This window comes from Nuphar pumila, chromosome 3, assembly GCF_984573655.1.
Source record: "Nuphar pumila chromosome 3, dmNupPumi1.hap1.1, whole genome shotgun sequence".
NCBI lineage: Eukaryota > Viridiplantae > Streptophyta > Magnoliopsida > Nymphaeales > Nymphaeaceae > Nuphar > Nuphar pumila.
Genome location: NC_143251.1, coordinates 111,478,378 through 111,497,572, shown reverse-complemented (window position 1 = coordinate 111,497,572; position 19,195 = coordinate 111,478,378). Strand labels below are relative to the sequence as shown.

Sequence of the window (19,195 nt, the reverse complement as noted above, 5' to 3'; positions counted from 1 at the left end):
GACCCAGCTTACCACATGGGATGCCACTCGGTGGTGGTACAGAGTCTTTGGTTCTAAAGATGAACTAGGAATATTCCTTTGCCAAAGCAATGGTTGAGTAGAAAAGAAAAGCCCTTGTTGAACAATGAGAGAGAGAGAGAGAGAGAGAGAGAGAGAGGGGGACCAACCTATGTTAGTAGCACATTCATAGCTCCTTTAGTCCTTTTAGATGGCAAAAATTGGTTCCCTCCCATGTCACATGGACACAACTAAGAGAATACTGGACACGCTACAATGAAGAGAGAGAGAGAGAGTGTGGAACAGCCCATAGCCTATGTTAGTTGCACATTCATAGGTCCTTTAGTCCTTTTAGATAGCAAAATTTGGTTCCCTCCCATGTCACATGGACACAACTTGGAGAATATGGGACACGCTACAATGAGAGAGAGAGAGATGACCAACCTATGTCAGTAGCACATTCATAGCTCCTTTAGTCCTTTTAGATGGCAAAAATTGGTTCCCTCCCATGTCACATGGACACAGCTAGGACAACACGGGACACGCAACTATGAAGAGAGAGAGAGAGAGGACCAACCTATGTTAGCCACTTAGCCTCATATTTATAGCTCCTTTTAAATAGCAAAAGTTAGTTCCTTCCCATGTCATGTCACATGGACACAACTAAAAGAACACTAGGACGGTGCTGTTTTTGGGTAATTTTAATTAAGAAAAAAAGTATATAAGAGGAGACGACATGGGACTGAAATGGAAGTATCCCGATTTTCATTAAGAAAAAAAGTTAGTTCCTTCCCATGTCATGTCACATGCTTCGTTTTAAATTTATCTTTCTCACAATTACTTTGGCATAATATAAAAAAATTAGCATCATATTTATTTACCTTTTAGCTCTCCCATGGTGGTGGGATATGCAGGTCGTACCATGGGAACACAAATGGGATCCAGTCATCCCTCTCTCCATACCCATCTTGGGATTTCATTAATGCAAGTTGTTTTGATCCAATCCGACTCCATGGATGAAAGATGACATGCCTTGTGTCTCGTGTCCTTTAGGCATGGCCAATGACCAGGGTCTAGTGAAAACTCTCTCTTCCTATCCAAATCCCATAATTAAAGTTGCACAACCAACTGAGCTAGCTCGAAAAATCAACTTGGCTCGAGCGCCGAGCTTGAACATGTCTTTGTTTGAACGAGCCCGACTCGCGTTGTGGGCCATCATCATGCCCATGATGGTCAATCAAAAACTTATCAATTGCAGCCACCACCATAATCATGTTGATGATGGCCATGATGATGATAAGGATGTGTAAATCCATGTACATAATAATGGCCCAAGCAAAAAGCAGTTCAAGGCCTCAATACCTAACCACCGACCAATAGTCCACACAACACATGATCCAGTCTCAGAAATTTTGGTAAAGGAATAAACCACGTTCACATTGAGGGTGTGGAGAAATCAACATCTCATCCAACATCAGTCAACAAAGTCCCCTCAACACTCTGATTAATACCTCACATTATAAGCTTATAACCCAAGCTCCTCCACACCTTCATCTTCATATAATATGAATATAGAGTAACATGTCCAAGGACATATTATAATAAAATGCTAAAGATTGACCAGTAGGGCAAACAATTGCCCTCTAATAAACTTGATGATACCTCTCTTCTATAGATTTTTAGGGCAAAGAGTAAGCCCACTGAGTTTTATGCTATAAAAAACAATGACAGTAAGTACGGCAAGTAGAGCGCTGTTAGAACGCAGCTAGGTCCCTGACACAAAGTAACTAATTAAGAAAAGAAGAGCTCACATTTATCAAATTTTTTTAAAAGTTTTTATTTTTTATAAAAACTAATACTCTTATTGTACATCAGGAAAATCGTACCGGTTTTATGAAACAATATGCTATGTTATATGCTAGAGCTTGAAGATGTCTTTTGTAACCATCAGCTCAAATTAAATCTAAGTTAAATTGAATTAAATGACAATAATACCTTTAAATGAGTAAAATACCTGAGACCCATATGAAGAAAATCAGTAACAATAATACCTTTAAATGAGTAAAATACCTGAGACCCATATGAAGAAAATCAGTAACATGAGGCACCTTAGAGGGATGAGGGGCAAAAAGTTGGCACCTCAATGGAATTTTACTTAAATAATATTTAAATGCTAAAAAATAACAATAAAAAATATAAAAAACTGAAAAGGTGAGAGAGAGAGAGAGAATTGATCTGAGCAGATAAATGTTAGAAATAAAAAGGGGAAGTAAATACCAAAAAGGTATACTGTAGACTAAAAAAGTGAAAAGAGGGAGCTAAATAGTAAATACAACATATGAGAGAGAGAGAGATTTCAGTAAAAATGCAAATTAACATATTAGGTATAAAAGTGAAAATTTGAAATAGACAATGAATTTAAAATGTATAAAGTCATTCATTAATAATAAATGAGAGAGAGAAAAAGAGGCTTAAAAATAATGAAAGACCATGACTTGTTACTGGTCTTCCCCGTCTCCGTGTTTACCAGCCCCAAGACGAGAGAGAGAGAGAGAGAGAGAGAGAGAGTCCCACACATCGAGGAAGGCGAGTGGAGGGGGAAAACCCTAAATCCCTAAAAATCCATAACTCCCCCACCTCCCTCCTCCTTCTTCTTTCAAATCGCCGCCCTCTTCCGCCGATCGACGAGGAATTCTTTTTCCCGTCTTCTCTCTGTAAGTCGAGCGTTTTCCTATCCTTATTTCGTTGTTTTTTCTTCCTTCTTTTGCGCCATTTGGGTAGAAAATTTTGGTGGTTGTTTGGGGTTTTGATTCCTCTTGATTCTGGTCGTGGGTTTCTTGGAATTTTAGGTTGGGGTTAAGAGATTGATGAAGATGAAGCGTGGCGATCATGATCTTTGAGGGGAAAGCGGGAGGAGGAAAGATTCTGATATCGGTAAAAATTTCGGCTTGGTTGATGAATTTCTCTTCTTTTATTCTCAGTAATTATTACATTTTTTCTTCTTCTTTGGTAGTTTTTTCTGTATCTACTTGAATTTTGCTTCTCATTTTCCTGAGAGAACTGTGACATTTCTTTGTTTCAGAGTTTGGAATCTAGTTCATGCTGCTTGAGAGAGCACTTCATTACTCTACTGATGAGTTATTTGCGGTCTTTTCTTTATTTGTTGTTTTGGTGGGTAGGGTTTCCCTGTTGGGTGTCTATAAAAGGTATCAGATGCTGAAAAAACGCGTTCTTTAATTTGCTAGTTTGCGGAAAAGAAGGAATACATAGAAGAAAATGGTGGAGGGTTCTAAATTTGGGGGTATTGGAAACAATGACAATTTCTTCGACTACCTGCGGCTGGAAGAGGGTTCACATATGTCAGTGGATAGCATGGGCAGTTTGCATATGATCAATGCTGGTGGTTCGCTATCGATGTCCATGACCGACAGCAGTGTTGGCTCGAACACCCCGCTAACGACGAACATGATTGCAACTTACCCGAGCATTACCGGCACGAATGGGTCGGTTGGTCACAGTGTTCTTAGGCCTGGTATGGTCTCCCACACACTTGCAGAGGACGCATTGGCACGCGCGCTGATGGACAGTCGGTACCCTACTCAAGGGCTGGATCAGTACGACGAATGGACAATTGATTTGAGTAAGCTTAGTATGGGTACCGCCTTCGCTCAAGGAGCATTTGGGAAGCTTTACAGGGGTACCTATAATGGTGAAGATGTGGCAATTAAGATATTGGAGAGGCCAGGGAATAGCCAGGAGAAAGCACAGTTGATGGAGCAGCAGTTCACTCAGGAGGTAATGATGTTGGCGACTCTAAGGCACCCAAATATCGTGAGATTTATTGGGGCATGTAGAAAACCGATGGTTTGGTGTATCGTGACTGAGTATGCGAAGGGAGGGTCAGTCAGGCAGTTCTTGATGAAGAGGCAGAACAGGTCTGTGCCTTTGAAGATAGCAGTTCAGCAGGCACTGGATGTAGCCAGGGGAATGGCATATGTGCATGGCTTGGGATTTATACACCGGGATCTCAAGTCAGACAACCTCTTGATAGCTACCGGCAGATCAATCAAAATTGCAGATTTTGGGGTTGCGAGAATTGAGGTCCAGACTGATGGGATGACTCCTGAGACTGGGACATACCGATGGATGGCACCGTAAGTGGAAAATTGATGTTGTTTGTTTTCTGATAGCTTGGATGTTGGCATTACATGTTCCCTAAGTACATTTTAAATGTTGGACGCTATGTTAGATCACCAATATCATAGCAGCTGCTTATTTATCTTGACTCTAAGCCAATTTATTGCATTCTTAGGCCATGCAATTAGGATGTTGGTCAGTGCCATGGTAATTTATTAATTAAAGTACACTGTTTTCTCCATTCTTTGCTTTTTCATGCCCCTTTGTTGAACCAACTCAAGCTTCTTGTAAGTACATTTTGTTTGGCGTTAAGTAGTTGTTATCTATCTTTGTTGGCAAAAAGGTGAAAATTGGATTTCTGGCCTACCTGATTTTATGACTTTAAGGATGGTGTTTTCGCTTAGAAAGATGGAGTTTTGCATCCCACAATGAATAGTTGTGATAGAAAGAACACAAATTTTGTCTTCAAACTATGACATGCCATTGGGTCTGTCTGACAGTTTTAGCCTATAACCAAAACATAAGGGGAAAACAAGCTAGAAAACTTAGGATAGCTCTCTCTCTCTCTCTCTATGTGTGTGTGTGTGTGTGTGTGTGTGTGTGTGTGTGTGTGTCTTGATCTATCTTCCAAATGACAGCATTAGAATAAGTGATGTACAGACATTACTAAGTCTTGAACCTACAATGTTGAGCATTACAACATTCTGATTTTAGAGAAACAGAAAAAAATATTATACCCGATTGTCCATACACTTTTTTATTTCATATTGAGTTTTTTCTTTGCTTCTTCCTTTTATTATTTATGAGTTTCACTTTTTATTTTTTGGATTTTCCTTAGGTTAGTACATGATAGGGTTTATGGGTTTTCCCCATAGTCACCAGGAGTCTTCAAGGTAATTTCCCAGCAAGGGTTTTTCTCAAAGACATTTTCAATTTTTTTTTTTCTCAGGAAAATCTCTGAAGCTATGAATAATAAAAAGAAAAGAAATAATAGGTTTTATAGTATTTTTCTTGCAAAAATATAAAGAAACAATTAGAAAAGGTTTTAAAATATAAAATAAACAAAAAAAGATACTTAAAATATATGAAAAAGATGTTTTTTTCGAAGATCTCAGTAATATCTCAAGAAAATATTGCAATATTTTAGGTTTTGGCGATATTTTGAAAATCTCAGGAAAATATCAGCTGACCTTGAAAAATTGATAATATCACCATATTTTCAAAATATCAGCGATATCAGTGACTATGATCTGGACAAGGAAATTTCTCATGGTATTACATGTTTTCCTCAAGCTTTGGAATTCTCGGTTTTTGGGAAAGATTAAACTTATAATAAAATGATATAAAAAGAAAGAAGCAAGTAGGTTTTGATTTTTTCTTTTGCAAACGCATAAAGAAAAAGTAAAAAAAAAATTGCAAAATAAAGAATAAAAATTAGACAACAATCATATTTAAACCATAGAGAAAATTGTAGATCTTATCAATATGTTGAAGTGAGATTATCTTTTCATATTAAGAAATCAAGTTGAAAGGTAAAATGTAATTTTCCTACGGTGATGTGATATTATCACAATATTTTCAACACTTTTAACTTTTTTATTTTTTATTTTAAATAAGATTCTTTTCTTAATCCTTATTTTGCTTATATTTTCAAAACTCTTTTACCTTTTCTTTTAAAACATTCCTTAAATATATTCCTTTCTTATTTTTTGTGGAGACGGGATTAGGTCAGAGGTGCCTTGGATGCCATTCATCCATTTGATGAACGACAACCCAAACACCATGGGTGGATAGTTTACCTCTTAGGTGGGTCCCACAAAATTTTCAGAGCCATTCTTCTTGCAGATGGTGGCATCTAAAGCACAAAAAAATGAATGGTTGAGAAACAAGGAAAAATGGTGGTGTTTGGGCCGCTGTTCATCTAATGGATGAACGGCATCCATGTACAGTCAGAGATGCCTCTGACCTGGTACAGTCTCCTTTTTTTTTGTTATTCTATATGTCTGCATTTTTAAATGCCAGGATTTCTTCAGGACTTTTTTTATAGTCTTATAATATCCCAAGAAACTGCCTCATTGAGATATAGCCAATTCTGATATGTGAGACTGATAGAAAGTAAATAAAATAGAAAGCACTCTGAAATTTGCCATGATAATATAAAAAGTATCCTGATATTTTACATTTTAACTTGTTTTGTATAGTATAACAACAAATATTGTTATGTTTTTAAAATATTGGTGATATCTATGACAATGATTTCCTTTATGAATCAAGTTTTAGAGCTTAAAAAAGTTGTTGATTTTGGTTGTATTGATATTAATTCATTTGACGTTATTTTGCTAAATTTTCTTCTTAAGATATAAACTTTTGGAGTTAATGGATGTGCCACATTTCATATAACATCTCCAGTGAAAGATAGGACACTGGAGTTTGGCATAGCATAGTGAGGTGACATTTGGTGTACTGTTTCTTTTTATATTGCTTTTAAGTTAGCATAATTTAAATAAATTCATGCCTATCTAATAAATAAAATAAGGACCTCTAGATGCCAAGTTGTGCTTTTTTGGCAATGGAGAAATGATACGGGAGTTGAAAAGTTTCTTTTCTTTAATTATACTGGCTATAACTAATGGTTAGAACAAATTACAAAAATGGTAAAGATGAGTGATCAATAAAAGTAAGAAGGAAAAAAATAATGCCGAGATGGTAGGAAATGCTAACAACTAGTCCGTACTTTTTCTTTTATTCTCTTGAAAAATAACCGACTCCATGAAACTTATATGATTACAACAGATGGTAGATATTTATATCACTGCATACTGCAAAGAAGATTAACCAACCAATATAGTTTCATTTCCAGGTAATAAGATCTGCATGCATGAAGTCCTGTGACGTTAAATTTCCTAAGAAGTTACTTTCTGAGTTTATCATAAATCACCACTAAAAAGGAATATACAATCATGAATCACTAAGAAGGACAACATAAGGGGTGGATTTTTTGGATGCTTGAGAAAAAAAATGGTTGTATTATACTTATGGTGCAAAGAATATCAACCAATAAAAAACAGTTCTTTCCAAGTAATAAGGTGTGCATGCAGTGTACAGGCAGTTAAGTTCCCATGAAGTAAATCCCCACTAATAGAGAAGGTTTAGTCACAAATCTCTTAAAGATAAGACATTGAGAAAGATCTTTGCAACATTAATGTTGGAGATATTGAGAATTTGTGAAGATTGGGGAAAAAAACTTGTTGGAAGCATTTGGTCCTATTATATGTTGAAAGTTAAAGCAGGAATAATGATATTCAAGACCAAGGTTGCCATACCAGGAAGCGAAAGCGGGAAATGATACCGGAAGTGGAATTGAGAAGCTAAACATTTTAATTTATAGGAAACAAGAAGTGAGAAATCAATTTGAAAGTGAACCGAGAATGAAAAGGAAGTGATATGGGAATAGAATGGGAAGTGAAATCAGAATCAAGCAGAAAGCAAATAAAAACTAAAATAATAATGACTGTGAAATTTCACAGTTCTTAACATAAAAATTTATTTTTTGTCAAAATCTAAAATGGATGATTACCCGTTTAGAGAAAGCGCATGGGAAGTGAGTGGAAAGCATGAGAAAAAGCATATGAAATATATGGAAAAAAGTGTGAGAGAAGCATATACACAGCATGCAGGAAAGCGTATGAGAAGCATGGAAGAATTGAGATTCCCACCAAGCTCTGGAAGCATTGATTATCCTGCTTATGAACTGAGCTTCTAGGAAGCGCACTTCCATCTACTTAAGATGCCTCCGGTAACTCTGTTCAAGACAAGCTGGTATTTGTATCATACTATTCTACCATTGTTTCTCTTGTTTCGTGTTATCCTCTAGCCTTATGATTAAGGTCTCTTAACATGGTTGTACTTAGTAGGTGCATAACTATACATGAAAATGGAACATTCATGCAAGTGTCATCTGCTATAATTGTCAAGAAATTGGCATGCTTTTGACATGGCATAGAGACTAATTCAAACATTCTTTACTCGAGTTGCCAGATTAATTTTTTCTTGAGCAATAAAAATCCTTAGTGTGAGCCATGATTAATCATTTAATGGGTGACAAGTGGATTTTTTATTGTGGGAGATTGAATATTTGATTTTTAGGTGGCACCATGTTGGACTAATATGTAAAAGGCATGATCTGCTTAAGCACAAATGTCCATAGCATGCAAGGGCTACTAACATCATGTTGCAGGTGGACATGTACACAATACCTAGGATGCTCATGCTATGAAGGTCTATTAACACCACAGACACATTGGAAAGCTTCATCTTAAACTTTTTACCAAGGTTGTAAGTATCGTATCGTTATCCGTATCGGTCGGGCCTAAATTAAGACCGTATTATATCGTATCGTAAATTTTTAATAAATTTTTTCCAAATTTTCTAGAAATTCAAGAAACATTAGAAAAAATAGTAAAAATTCTAAAAAAAATCACATCACATGAAACAATGATGAATTGTACGAAATACAACCATAAAATCACATATGAAGCATTTATGTCTTTATGAGTTGCACAAGACATCATCAAACATCGCCATGCCGGATCATCTTATGCCATCTTTGTTGGAGGAGTGTGGAGCTTGATTTCTACCTTTATATAAATCTTTAATTTTCGCGGTAGGGGGTTGTAGGGGGCAACGCCTCCTAGGCAATTTTTTTTTGGAGAGTAGCTTTGTAATTTTACTCATAATAAATATTTTTTACCTTAACCTATTTTCTTGAGTGAAAATGCACTTTTTTTACCTTAACCCATTTCTTTGGGTGAAAAAATGGTGGAAATGCACTTCTAATGGCCTCTAGACAAATGGAGAAGTCGACCCTGAAAAGATATTTAAAACCCAAAATGAAAAACTGACTTTTGGCCTTTTTAAAGTATCGAAGGTGTATCGTACGATACGACATGATACAAGGGTGTATTTTACAATACACCCGATACATGTACGATACACACTCGTATCGCGATACAAATCTGTATCGTATCACAAAACCCAAAAGTAACGATACGAAACATATTGTATCGTCGTACGATACAATAAGATACTTAGAACACTGTTTTTTACTGCTAAAGACTCCTTTTGCAATATTTCATTGAATTTGCAACCGAAATTCTTAAAACTTCCTTTAAAGCTGCTTATTTACCACCAACTTTATTGCGCTTGTATGGGTTTAAGACGAAAGGTCTATGCCAATTAGCATGCGTTTGAAAACACCGATGTTTTATCCACCAATGATAAAAAGTTGGACCCTTGAGGTCTGACTTCTTACTGTGTTTTGGGGGATTTCTTTCCCGCAAAAAACACCAAACAACGCTGTCTCATTTTACTGTTTGTGAGGCCCATTCAAAACAGTAAAAAATGATCCCGATGATCGTCCTTAGTAAATATGCAAACTTTTTTAACAAAAATGGTAATCATTCACAAGGGCATTTAGGCAAACTCGAGTAACAAAATCTACTTTATAGAATGCTTGCTGTTGTTTTAGATGCATTAAATGGGACAAATCATCCATTATTACATATACAAATTAAAAAAATTAATTTTTCTTTTCCAAAATTGAAAAAAGTTTACAAGTTTTTCCTTGGGTGCAATTATTTTCCTAGATATAGAAAGATTGGCATTGCATGTACCCTTTAAATGTTAATATTTCTAGCCCTCAAACGCTTAACATATCAGTTTTGTATTTGCTTGTTGCTAATTAGTTGAATAATTTAGTTTGATGAGAATTAACTCGGGAAAACGTGAAACTTAATCCATGTTCTCAGGGTTGTTGCACCTTCAAGCACATGCGCGTTATTATGTCCTTTATGCATATGGACTTTATTGGTAACACAACTTGCATGATGCATGCATATTTGTCATCTGACATGCATCTTGACTCTTGACATGATTATACATCACATCATTGTCCCGTAACTCCTACCTACCAACCATTGACTTTATGCACCTGAATCCATTCACTCACATACATCATATCATGCTGCAATGATTTTCTATTCCATAATGTTATTTTTTGCATAGGAGTGGAAAATGAACGGAGTTACTCATGAGCTCAGGAAAAAAATTGATTACCTGAGCTCACTCTCATTCAAGAGGTTGTGGTTTCAGTCTTGTGGGTCTTCCCTTTGATTTGTCTGATTATAAGTCTTGAAAAATGTTATTTTTCAATAATTCATTATTAGGCGGAATTGATCTTGAGTTCAAGTCTCCAAAAACTTGACCTTGAGATTGCAATGGTGATGGTGGTCAGATCTTCTTAGTTCTATTTTAAGATTACTTCCATATTTCAGAAAGAGCATGTTAATGTCTCAAAGCACATGTAATGAAGAGCTAACAACTTATTTTGATATGGTTGTTTTGATTGAATATTGAATTCCCATGCTTTAGACCATATCTATAGTATGATTTCTATTTATATTTTATACTAATTGAATCTGCAACTGTTAGCATTTTAGTTGTATGTACGGATGTGCATGCCATCAGCGAAAAGTCTAGGAAAATCCTGATTTGATTGATTGTCACAGAATACGGAAATCCTATAAATATTTTGGTATCTACATACCAAATTTTTCCTTGCAGTTGGTGGATAAATATTTTTTAACTATTATGGTTGCCATTACAAGAGAGTGCACAATGTAAAAACCACTAAGGGCTACACACATACAAGAGAGCACACAAACACAACCACTTAAGGCATTACAAAAGAGCCACCAAGGGATGATACAAGTGTGCAAAAACGACGAGAGAGGAGAGAGAAGCTCTGATGGCTGCAGAAGAAACTCCAATAGGGTCTGCAGTTTTTGCTTCACATTAAGTATACACAGATTCAGTCATTAGGGTACGAAAATACCCATTACATAATATACTAAAATTACAACATGCCATTAATGAGCATGTGTTTTAATAAATAAAACGAATTGGGTTTGGATCCTGAGATCTAGACCCAGTCGTGAAATGATGACGTCTTTTCACCCTCTCTCAAGTTGTACATGGTTTTGAACCATGAACAACTTGCAACATCCAAAATCTGTCCTTGATAAGTCCTTTTGTAAACAAGTCAGCAACTTGATCAGCAGTTCGAACGTATTCTAGTTCAATTTCCTTTTCTTCGACCTTCTGTCTTACAAAATGTTGATCAATTTCAATATGCTTGGCACAATTTGTGGTAGATAGGATTGAATGACATATTGATAGCACTTTGATTGTCACACAAGAGAGTGCTTTTAAAAATCGATTCTCCTACTTTCGTCAACAGGTGTCTGATCCATGTTACTTCGGCTGTAGCAGCTGCCATCGATCTATATTCAGTTTCTTTGCTTGACCTGGCTATGGCCTTTTGTTTCCTACTGCTTTTGTTTCCTACTGCTCCAGGAGACAAGATTTAGGACAATAAAAACGCAGTATCCTGAGACTGACCTACGCTCATCTGGATCTTCTGCCCAGTCTGCATCTGTGTAAGTAAGAAGTTTATGCATGTGATGACCATGCATACTCTTTCTGTACAGAAGACCATCTTCAATAGTTCCCTTCAAGTATCGAAGAATGCGTTTAACAACTTCCATATTCTCCATATGCGGTTGATGCATGAACTGAGATACCTGATTGACAAAATGGGCAATGTCAAGCCGAGTGAAGGTAAGATACTGAAGCATTCCTAGTACCCTGCGATATCCTGTAGGGTCCTCATACATATCTCCATCTTGGGAACTGAGTTTCTGATGAAGTACACTGGGTGTGCTTAGAGGCTTGCAATCTGTCATACCTGTCTTGTTAAGAACATCAACGGTATACTTATGTTGAGTAAGTGTCATGCCTTCAGGAGTCCTGTCAACTTCTACTCCAAGAAAGTATCACAGTTTACCAAGATCCTTCATCTTGAATCTATGGTTCAGAAGTTCTTTAACTTGTTCAATATGTTCATTAGAGTTACCCATAATGATAATGTCATCAATATATATCAATAACAGGGTAACTATATCTTTGCATTTGAATATTAAAAGAGAATGGTCAAGTACAGACTGAATAAAACCATATTTTTCTACTTCAAGCGAAAAACTGTCAAACCAAGATCGAGATGTCTGCTTCAGACCATATATAGCTCTCTTTAACTTGCACACATATTCTTTATAGTTTCCTCCTGCATACCCAGTGGGCTGCTCCTTGTATACTTCCTTCTTTAGAGTTTCATGTAGAAACACATTTTTCACATCCAGTTGGCTGAGAGTCCACTGGTGCTCAACAACCAATGATAGTATGATGCGAATAGTACCCATTTTTATGATCGGACTGAAAGTCTCATCATAGTCTTGTCCTTGCTCCTGTGTGAAGCCCTTGGCAACCAGCCTAACCCTGGCTTATACTTTATCTTATACACCCACTTTGACCCAACCACATTTTGATTGTGTGGTCTGAGAACAATATCCCAATTGCCATATTCATGAAGAGCCTTCATTTCTTCGTTCATAGCTTCAATCCATCTCTTAGAATTTATTGCTTGATAAAATGTTGTGGGTTGATCTTCCTTGCCCAAAGAGGCTAAAAAGAGTTGAAAATCCATCTTGAAGTTCTCATAACTAACCCACCTATCAATTGAATGTCGAGATCGGGTAGACCTTCTGTGAACAGGTGATTGAGTGGAAACAGAAGGAGAATTCTGCTCCTAATTAGAGTTGAGAGGTATCTCCTTCTCACGTTGAGAGTAAACAATGCCTTTATACCTTTCGGGGGCCGATAGTAGCTCAGAAATCACACTTTTCTGAGTTCTTTGCTCAGCAGTAGATACATTTTCCTCATCTCTTTTATTACATTCAAAGGAACAAGCATCATCAATACTAGAAAAGAGATCTGAGTTCAACCAAGGGTGATAAACTTTAATTTCAGGAGAAGTGGTAGCATTATGACCAAAATTTGATTCGTCAAACACAACATTTTTGGATATTTTGATGCGCTTACTCACGGGATCATAGCATCTGTAGCCTTTGTATTCATCAGCGTACTCAACGAATCTGCACTTTAAGGCCTTATCCTGAAACTTGTGCCACATTGAACTGTCAACATGAACATAACATACACACCCGAATACACGCAAATCATGATAACTTGGATGCACACCATGCAAAGAGAAATAGGGTGATTTGTTTTCCAAGATGTTCATGGGCAATCGATTTATGACATAGACTGTTGTATGAAAGACCTCTGTCCAGAAGGTAACTGGAAGATTACTATCATGCATCATGCTCATTGCACTCTCGACAATATGTCGATGCTTTCGTTCAACAATCCCATTCTGTTGAGGTGTATGAGGGCAAGACACCTGCCTACTTATCCCATTTGTCTAGAGGAAACTAATAAAGTCGTTTAAAAAGAATTCATCCCCTCCATCACATTGGAAACAAATGATATTCTCAGAGAATTGATTTTGAACAAAGGAATGAAAGTTTCGAAATAACTTGAAGGTTTCAGATTTACTTTTCATAAAGAAGATCCATGTATATCGAGAATAGCTATCAACAAGGATGAGATAATATCTAGTGCGAGACATGTATGAAATTGGAGTCGGACCCCAAACATCAGAACATATAATCTCAAATGGTATTGAAGCTCTTTTATTAATGGAATGAAAAGAAAGAACATGACTCTTACACCGAAGACAACTAGAACATTTTTTATTGTCGACACTTAAATTTAGACTTGACTTGGGAATAAGACTACTTGAAACAAGCTTATCAATAAAACGACTACTGCAATGACCCAAACGACCATGCCAAAGATTTGGCTCAATACATTCAGAAAGATTAAAAACACTGTCAGGGGGGAACTGAATATGATGATGTGAGCTTCAAGATGGAGTCAACAGGCTGAACACGAGAGGAAGGATTCTCTTGGAACACATACATATTTTCTTGTTGTTTTCCTTCAGCGAACGTTTCTCTCGTGTGAAGGTCCTTAACACAAACAGAAAAAGGAGTAAACTCGACTGAAGCATTAATGTCATCTACAAGCTTAGAGACAAACAATATTTTTCTTGATATTAGAAGCATGAATGACATTTGAAAGAGCAAGAGAAGAGTTTGACATAGCAATTACAAAATTTCCAATGTGCGAAATATGATGGTGAGACCCACCTCCAGTGACTATACTATTTCTACCAACATAAGGAACAAGATTTGGAAGCTTACCAGCATCACCAATGACATGAGTGACTGTACCAGAATCAACATACCAAGTGTCTTGATCATTCTGTTTGATATTTAATTTAGACAAGGCAGATAATAACAATTCTTTGACTTCACTATTCTTCAATGTATTTGTTCCCTTTCTTATCTCTAATTGCTTTCCTCTATTTTGTGGGTTAAACCAACAATTTGCCTTGATGTGCTCTCTTTTATTACAGAGAAAGCAGGTAGGTATTGTCCTTTGCCTTTGCAGATTAGGAGGCATACTGAGAGTAGGTAATATTCCACGAGCTCCGTGTCCATTCCTCTCTTGACCTCCCCTTTATCGAGATTCATACCTGCCACGTCCTCGACCATAGGTAACTCCTGTGGCAAGAATGTCGTGGGCTCCAATGGGATTGCAATTATTTTCGGAGAATCCTTTCAAAGTCATCTCATATTGTAAGAGCTTAGCACGAAGATCTTCAAATGTAGGTAAGTCTAACAAACACAACAAGAAAGTAACCATCATATGATAATCGGGTTCCAACCCGCTCAAAGTTTGTTGCACCATATCTTTCTCACTGACCGCGCAACACACGATGGCCAACTGATATGTGTTAATTTTCATTTTGTTTAAGTACTCCTTGATAATCATGGAGTCCTTTCTTAGCATTTGAAATACTTTCTTTAAAAATAAAACTCTAACCTGAGAAACTTGAGAATACGTCTGAACAAGACGATGCCATAACTGCATAGTTGTGCAGTCATCTGGGATTGCCATAAGCACCTCCTGTGACAGGGTAGAAGTAATGCAGGCAACCAAAGCCTGATCTCGCTTCATGCAAGATATATATTCTGGATTTCTGACAAAAGTAATGGAAGTGTCACCCTCCCCAGTCTTGCTATCTTGTGATATGAACTCTTGAGGAACAGAAACAGAGCCATCTAGATGTCCAGAAAGATCCTGACTTCTTATGAATGGGATGATTTGTCTTTTCCAGGTGAGAAAATTGGAGTTTAGTTTTTCAGATACAAGTTGGCTAAGAAAATTGGAAGAAAGGCCAGATTGAGAAGAAGAAAAAGAATCCATAGGCGATTGAAGGCGAAAGCAAAATAGAATTTCAGAAATAAAAGTCAGAACCAATACGAAGTTTCAGAGAACTCGGCTGCCTGACCGCCCCCTTCCCTCCCCCCCCCCCCCCCCCTTTTTTTTTTGGCAGACCCGAGACAGAAACACGTTATTTGGGTGTAACGTGTTTTTCTTTTCGAAAAATGCAAAGATTTAGATGCAGATTTTAGAAATAGGGAAAAAGAATACGTTGACGAGTAAGAAATAGCAAGCAAGAATACGTTGGCTGACAGATTCAAGAGATTCAGAAAGAATAAGAAATCGAGAATACCTTGGAAGAAGACGTTGGAGAGGATCAATGCTCCGATACCATGTGAGAAAACGACAAGAGAGGAGAGAGAAGCTCTGATGGCTGCAGAAGAAACCCCAATAAGGTTTGCGGTTTTTGCTTCACATTAAGTATACACAGATTCAATCATTAGGGTACGAAAATACCCATTACATAATATACTAAAATTATAACATGTCATTAATGAATCATTAGGGTACGAAAATACCCATTACATAATGTACTAAAATTATAGCATGCCATTAATGAGCACGTGTTTTAATAAATAAAACGAATTGGGTCTGGATCTTGATATCCAGACCCAGGCGTGAAATGATGATGTCTTTTCAACAAAATCACAATAAGCAGCACACTTACAACCCACTAAAGGGGCATGAAACACAAAAAAATAAAATAAAATATTTTTATTAATTTAAATGCTAAAGAGAAGCATATGATACAAGAGGGGGATAGTCCCCTATATATATACACAAAAGGAGCTAAGTCACAAGGACTCGGCTAACTGGGTGCCTCACCCACGTCGACACGACATAGGTGCGGCACCCGATGCGGTCAACGGGACCCTGGGTGCGGTCAACGCACCCAAGGTCATTTGTGTACATTTTTTGAACAAAAAAAATGAGGGTCGAGGGAGGGGAGGTGCTCAGCACCGCTCTCCCTGGCAGACCCAGAGCCACCACGATGGTGGCTCTGGTCCACCGACCTGAGAACAGGAGGGTCGAGGGAGAAGGAGAAGAGAGAAGAAGACTCGGGGGGAGGGGGGTTTACTTGAGAAGGCCACGGAGGGCGCTCAAGTCGCCGGCGAACAGGGTGCCCGCGGGAGGGGGATCAATTGTCGAAAAAACGTCGTGAGAGAGAGGGAGAAACAAGCGGTGGGGCTCGTCGGGGTTCCGGTGACTGAGGGAGCTCGAGAGGGAGGGAAACCGAGGGGTAGGAGAGGGTAACAGAGAGGGAGAGGGACGAGCACAGGGGAGGAGGCTATCGGTCGGCCTACGACTGGAGGTCGGACGAGAGGAGGGACCAGGGCAGGCGGCGAAGGTGGGGAGGGTTTTCTCGAATGAGAAAATCCTAACCCCTCTGTTGCTTTATAAAAGCACGGGGTGGGATATCTAGTTTGGGTCAGACCCGACCTAGGTCCGACCCAATTTTTTTAAATCCTAGTTTTTTTAAATCCTATATATATATATATATATATATATTTGCCGCACCCCCGCACCCAAGTTTTTTGAAAGTGCTGCACCCGCACCCGCACCCATGTGACATAGAAAAGGAGGTAAGAATAGACTCAACTAGCCATTGGGCTAGTCCAATGGCTAGTTGAGCTAGTCGTTGGACCAACCCGATGGCTAGAAGGAAAAGGACAAAAATGCCATTAAAATACATAAAACATAATAATAAAAAATATACATTAGATCCTAAAATACATTCTAAAGGGGGATATATATACATTTGAGTGCACATATATACATATGAATGTATATACATAAAAGAAAAAAAATAACAACATATATTATTTAAGTTTGCCAAAAGTTTGCCTAGGAGAAACAAACTAACGGTAGAATGACCAAAAGTTTGCCAAGGAGAAAAGAAAAACAAGGTGACGACAAGGATTTGATGAAGTCGACAAGTTTCGATGTTGATATCATGTATGGGAACTCTATGGTTTCTTTAAGGAATTCTTCTCGAACATAGTGGCAATCCATCTTTACATGCTTTGTGCGCTCGTGGAAGGTGTGGTTGCTTGCAACGTATGACACTTTGGTTGTCGCAATCCAATAACCTATAGTAGAAATACGATCATTAGGATTGCCTCTTCAATCTAAATCAGTATAGGCAATTAAGTTTAAAGATAAAGATGAGGATAAGAAAAGCCTTTTAGTTATGGTGCCCTTCAAATATCTAATAATTCTCATAATAGCATTCATGTCGGGTTGAGGGATGGATAAGTACGTGAAGGATCCAATTAATTGACGATAATGAGTAGAATCTTCTAAAGGAGTAACATCATTGACCCTCATTTTTGCATTGATAATCTCAGGAGTATCTACTACATTTTCATCAATCAGACCTTGTTTAACAATTATTTTAGATGTCAATTTCATTTGAGATATTACATATCCTCTTAAGGAGTACACAACTTCAAGAAATACCTCAAGAAACCAAGGTCCGACATATTAAATTGTTCTTTTAAATTTTTTTTAATATCATCTATGCCCTTCTTATCACTACTAGTGATAATCTTATCATCAACATATAATAATAAAATAATTATACTTGTTCGTGCATTTTTAACAAAGAGAGCAATGTCAATATTACATGAAACAAAATAATTATGTCATTACCTTACTAAAACGATCATATCAAGCCTTAGGCACCTATTTGAGACCATACAAAGCTTTCTTAAGTTTGAGCACCTTGCCTTTCTCAATATCAAACCCTGAAGGAGGATCCATGTTAACCTTTTCATTAAGTTCTTCGTTAAGAATGACATTTTTTACATCTAATTGATAGATATGCCATTTTTTTTATAGAAGCTACGACTATTACGGTTCTAACACTAGTCATCCTAGTGAGTATCCTTTGGCAATTAACCTAGCCTTGTATCTTTCAAGAGACCTATCACTCATAGTTTTCACTTTAAATACCCGCCTACAACTTATGACCTTCTTTCCTAAAGTTAGATTTACTATTTTACATGTGTTGACTTTATGAAGGGCATCTAGTTCAAGTTTCATTGCTTTTACCCATTGAGTGTGGACTTTGGCTTCACTATAGTTAGAAGGTTCATAATAAGAATGGATAGACATTAGGCAAGCCCGAAAATTGGGTGAGAATAATTCATATGATACAAATCAATTTCGTCGTTTTGAAAGCCTTTGAGATTTCCTAAGGCTAGGTTCTTCCAAAGATGGATTGGGTTCACCTATGGGTTCATCTTGTTAAGTTTGTATATATATATATATATATATATATATATATATATATATATATATATATATATATATATATATATATATATATGTCACGGGGAATCGGCCAGACAGGTGCCGCACCCGCGTCGATGCTACGCGGGTGGGCGTGAGGGTGCGGCACCTGGTGCGTCTTTGGTCCATTTTTTGGATTTAAATAAAAAAGTTGCCCGATGAAATGGCTTTGTCTACCGAGAGACCAAAGGCAGCAAGGGCATGACCCTGCTTGATGGGAAAATCTGCGGCATCAGGGGCGTGCCCCTGCTTGCCGGGAAGACAAACGACAACAGGGGCGTGCCCCTGCTTGCTAGGAAGACCCACGGCATCAGGGGCGTGCCTCTGCATGTCGGCAAACAAACGATAGCAGGGGCGATTGCCCCTGTCGAAGCCATATACAGGCGGTGGATAGAGAGGACGGGAGGGCACGACAAGGGGCCGCGGGTCCCCTGCCGACCCTTCGGTAGGCACAGAGAGA

At 37.7% G+C, this 19,195-nt stretch overlaps 1 protein-coding gene across 2 annotated transcripts in view; it reads left to right on the top strand.

Moving 5' to 3' along the window:
- Positions 1–2,500: 2,500 nt before the first annotated feature.
- LOC149843304 (serine/threonine-protein kinase STY13-like) overlaps positions 2,501–19,195 on the top strand; it is a 32,441-nt gene continuing 15,746 nt past the window's right edge. The window contains exons 1-3 of one of the 2 annotated variants that reach the window (XM_089999711.1): positions 2,501–2,711; positions 2,847–2,931; positions 3,177–4,151. In XM_089999711.1, the coding sequence (XP_089855837.1) occupies positions 3,274–4,151 (878 nt within the window). In that variant the 5' untranslated portion in view covers positions 2,501–2,711; positions 2,847–2,931; positions 3,177–3,273. The remainder of the gene's footprint in view (positions 2,712–2,846; positions 2,932–3,176; positions 4,152–19,195) is intronic. The other variant, XM_089999712.1, reaches the window with a different exon arrangement.